Below are 4,540 nucleotides of genomic sequence, written 5' to 3' on the forward strand. Positions count from 1 at the left end.
ACTGTAGCTGTCTTCAGACACACCAGAAGAGTGTCCAGATCTCGTTACGGATGGTTGTGAGCCACCATGTGGTTGCTGGGATTTGAACTCCGGACCTTCGGAAGAGCAGTCGGGTGCTCTTACCCACTGAGCCATCTCACCAGCCCGTGCCTCAGTTTCTTAAGAAGCTCAACTCAAAAAGTGCAGCCACGGGTCTAGCTCCGAAACTAGCTAACCACCTAAGAAAACTAGCTAACCAACTAAGAAACCGTCCGGGAGCTGGAAATGGTGGGCAGATTCGTGTTGGAATTCTGGTCCTAACACAAGTAGTGGGACTCAAACTCTGATAGGGGATCCTGAAGTAATTCCAATTTGAGGGACAACGGGGGTGGGGGTGTGGGGGCAGGACTGAGCACAGAGGCGGGGCTTAGAGACTGCCGAAGGGGCGGGACTACTTACTGAAATTCTATTATCCAGCAAATCACAAGCAGGGCTGGGGCAGGCCAATCACTTAGATAAGCCAATCGTGGCAGGGACATGGTTAGGGCGGGCCAATCATCACAGGGCGGGTGGGCCAATCACTGCAGGGCCGGGCTGGGTCCCCGAACTCACGTAGTTGGAAGTACACCAGGACTTGAGTTGCAAATAGAGCTGTAGTCGTGGTGCGTGCAACCTCAGGAAGTCATTTGCCAGCGCTGTAGCGCGGTCGAAAGCGTCGTCTCCGAGCACAGGGCGTACAGACTCTAGGTACTACAGGCAGACGAGGACCGGAGCGTCAGGGTCCCGCCGCCTGCCCGAGACCACCCCACTCCAGGGCACGCCCACCTTGCGCACGGTCTCCTGCGCCGTGGGCACTGGCTGTCGCGGGAGCGCGCGTTGGAAGCTGAAGAGCCTCGGGTGCCTCCCGGAAAAGATTCTGACCAATGCCTGCGGAACAGAGGAGAGGACCCAGTTGGAGCAAGGAAGAGGGAGGACGAAGATGATATAGGGAGAGGGAGTAAGGAAATGAAGGGGGAAGGGTGGAGGAGAGATGATGGGACCGAGAGGATGGAGGTGATGGAGAAGAAGAGAGGACAAGATGATGGATGGGGGAGGGAAGAGGGAGAATGGAGATAATGAAGGGAGAGAGACAGAGTGAAGAACAGGATGAGAGGACAGAAGTGATGGAGAGAGATGAAGGGGAGGGAGGAGGTGAATGATGCTGAACCAGAGGACAGAGGTGATGTACGCTGTATGGAGGGGGAAGGGTATATAGAGATAGTGAGAGGGGTATAGGAAAACAGCATGAAACTGAGGACAAAGTGGGAGTCAAAGACCCAGAGAGAACAGGGGTGGGGGTGGGGTATGGATACAGACACAGGAGTGGTGGTGGACCGAGACCCAGAAACAGAGACAGCTACATGTTTGTTCTGAGAGTCTAGATCCTCACATACCAGCCAGGTCTTCGTGGGTGAGGACATGGCGCCATGAGGTTCCAGAAGCCAGCCATGGTGGGACAGAAGGAGCCTCAGAGCCACATGAAGGGTGAAGATGAGGGCTCCCCACAAACATGATGCAAAAACTGCTGCTGACAAGAGCCCCTGGAGCTGATGGTGCTGTCCGCCCCTGGGAGAGAAATGAATAGAGGGTACCCCAGAAGCTGTGCAGTGGACCGAGCCTGCAGAATGGGCACTGGTGACAACCACATCTGACAGACATATTTATTTACCTTATAAAGTGGGTGTGTCCCTCTGTGGGTGTGCCCTTGGGGAGGCACCAAGCTTCTAAAATCACTTTCCTGGGACCAGGGAGTACACCAGGGTAGAGTGTTTGCCTAGCATGCAAACGCCCTGGTTTCAATGCATAAACTGGGTGTGCTGGCACAATCCTGCAATCCCAGCACTGGGGAAGCAGGGAGAGGAGCTAAAGTCCATGCTTGGCTACATTGTGAAATGGAGGACGGCCTAGGTTACATGAAACCCCGCCATAGGTAAGCAGCAGGCAGTGGTGGCGCACGCCTTTAATCCCAGCACCTGGGAGGCAGAGGCAGGCGGATTTCTGAGTTCGAGGCCAGCCTGGTCTACAGAGTGAGTTCCAGGACAGCCAGGGCTACACAGAGAAACCCTATCTTGGAAAAAAAAAAAAGTAAATAAGAGTAAATAATAAGTAAGGAGACCGGGAAAGCAATGAGTGCAAGTGTGGGGAGGAAGCCCAGAGTGTGGCCCTGTAGCAGGCCCTCCCCGTGCGCTCCGGGTTTCAAGACTATGGGTCTATCACTGCCGCTCCTCCATGGGATGCCCTTCTCTAGACTGGATCATGAATATGGCTAACATGATCCATGTCTAATTGGGGCCTCTGCCTTGTTCAGAAAATCTGCCCCTTCCCACGGAAGCCTGGCCCACCTCCCAGAACCCAGCTCACCTATCCCTGCTGGTTTCCAGGCCCTTCCTAAAGGTGATAATGTTTGCTTTGGTTGTTTGGTATGAGATGGGATCTGGGTCTGTATTCCAGGATGCCTTTGTACGCACAAACCTCTACCTGGAAAGGGCCTTCCCATGTAAGCCCTGCCTCTGCTAGGATTAAAGCTTACTTGGTGAGCCACCATTCCTCACCCTGCCTCAGTTCAGAACCCAGTATAGGATAAGAGCTCAACAATCCTGAAAACCTGATGTGGCACCAGAGGGAGGGGGATCTCTGTGAGTCCAAGGCTATCCCGTTCTCAGTATAACTAGCTTCCGGGACAGCTAGTACTACATGCATTAAGAGACCCTATCTCAAACAAAACAAAACAAACAACAACAACAAAACAAAAGCAAAAACAACCCAAAAAACAAAAAAGAAAAACTGGGCAGTGGTGGCACACTCCTTTAATCCTAGCATTTGGGAGGTAAAGGCAGGAGAATTTGGTCTACCGTGAGTTCCAGGACACACAAAGCTACCCAGGGAAACCCTGTCTCAAAAATCCAAAATAGATAGAGCTATGAAGTGAAAGAGATGAAGCCCCTCTTTTGGCTGTGCCTCTATTATAAAGTAAACTCCAGAAATTACTTTTTTTTTTTTTTTTGAGTCAGGGTTTCTCTGAGTAACATCCACGGCTGTCCTGGAGAACTCACTGTAGACCAGATCTCTCCGGTGCTGGGATTCAAGGCCTATGCACCATCACACCCAGAAATTACATTTCTGTGGCAGGAAGAGCACAGAGTATCTTTCGGGGGGGGGGGAGCTGTTAGGGCAGTGACTGGTGAAGAGGAAGGTTCTCACCAGTCTGGCAGTAACTCTTTAATCTTCTCCATCAGTCCTAGGGAAGGGTCCAGCTGGAGGAGACAGGCAAGCTGGATTGTACTGAAGAGGAAGAGCCAGCTGAGGGGGGTTGCAGGGACCACACCAGCAAGAAAGTCATTCTGTGGTGAGAAAGGAGATGCTCACTCTCGGGAGCTTCTAGGGTCTGGGATGTGGGCAGAGCACAGGATTCCTTTTACTGAATGTATTTAGTAAGGGATTAGAAGCATGGCATAACTTTTGCTTATTCCCCAATAAGGAAGTTAGGCTGGGACAGGGACTCTTCCTAGAATCCACCATGGGGTGTTAGTGGAGGCATGGCTTGGTGGTAGGGAACCCTCCTGGAATCTACCAGTAAGGGGATGAGAGTGTCATTCAAGCTGTCCTAGATTGTCCAAAACCCTGGATTCTGAACCTTGGCACCAGTAAGGCAGTCAGCCAGTAAGCAGACAAATAAATAAATAAATCCAAGATAAGGAGACTATACTGAAGTTATTGGGGGAGGAGCTGCATGGGGAGGGCAGCAGGGGAGTGAGTCTGGATGCTGAGCCGGGAGGCCAGTGGGCGGGACAGAGCATCCCAGAGGAAGCCATAGTTAACAGTGGCCTGGGACTGGACATCCATATCTTCAGAAGTGGTTTCAGGAAGCCCCGAAACCTGAATTCCCAGAAGGAAACCAGCCAATAGCTCTCCTCACCCAAACACGCCAGAGATGCCTTTTCCAGGAGCGCAGGGCACAGAGGTAAATCTCCTGCCACACTGGCGAGCTGAGCTCTACCTCTGCCCCGTCGGAACTCAGTGAAGACAGCAAGCTCGAGGCCTGGTATGCCTCAGCCATGTTCCCTGGGCTCCTTAGGAGAAAGACGGAGAGTCATTCTCCAGGACCTCGGTGCTTCCCCGCCCCCCAAGGTCCAGGACTCCAGAACTTGGCCCCTTCCCCTCAGACCCACCCGTGCAGACTTTGCTCTCAGCTGTGTGGGGGATGGAGGAGTCTGGTCCCCAGCCCTCCTCTCTCAGACCCTGTCACTTCCTCCCCACAGCAGGACCACAGGATCAGCATACTCTGCTCTAAGAACCAGAGGAGCGCTGCAGCTCACAGTTGGAGAGGGCTTTGGGACCTGACTTCATTTAACTGGGGATCTCTGAAAGTATAAAGGCTGGGGCTGGTGAGATGGCTCAGTGGGTAAGAGCACCCGACTGCTCTTCTGAAGGTCCAGAGTTCAAATCCCAGCAACCACATGGTGGCTCACAACCATCCGTAAAGAGATCTGGCGCCCTCTTCTGGTGTGTCTGAAGACAGCTA

The 4,540-nt window shown here is 52.8% G+C and overlaps 1 protein-coding gene across 4 annotated transcripts in view; it reads right to left on the bottom strand.

Annotated features, from left to right (window-relative positions):
* Cpt1c (carnitine palmitoyltransferase 1C) overlaps positions 1-4,540 on the bottom strand; it is a 15,393-nt gene that overhangs the window by 10,034 nt on the left and 819 nt on the right. For 2 of the 4 annotated variants that reach the window (XM_021166902.1, XM_021166900.2), the window contains exons 2-6: positions 3,935-4,088; positions 3,220-3,359; positions 1,413-1,584; positions 805-906; positions 592-729 (exon numbers count right to left, since the gene is read on the bottom strand). In XM_021166902.1, the coding sequence (XP_021022561.1) occupies positions 592-729; positions 805-906; positions 1,413-1,584; positions 3,220-3,359; positions 3,935-4,075 (693 nt within the window). In that variant the 5' untranslated portion in view covers positions 4,076-4,088. The remainder of the gene's footprint in view (positions 1-591; positions 730-804; positions 907-1,412; positions 1,585-3,219; positions 3,360-3,934; positions 4,089-4,540) is intronic. The other 2 variants (XM_021166901.2, XM_029480174.1) reach the window with 2 other exon arrangements.

This window comes from Mus caroli, chromosome 7, assembly GCF_900094665.2.
Source record: "Mus caroli chromosome 7, CAROLI_EIJ_v1.1, whole genome shotgun sequence".
Taxonomy (NCBI): domain Eukaryota; kingdom Metazoa; phylum Chordata; class Mammalia; order Rodentia; family Muridae; genus Mus; species Mus caroli.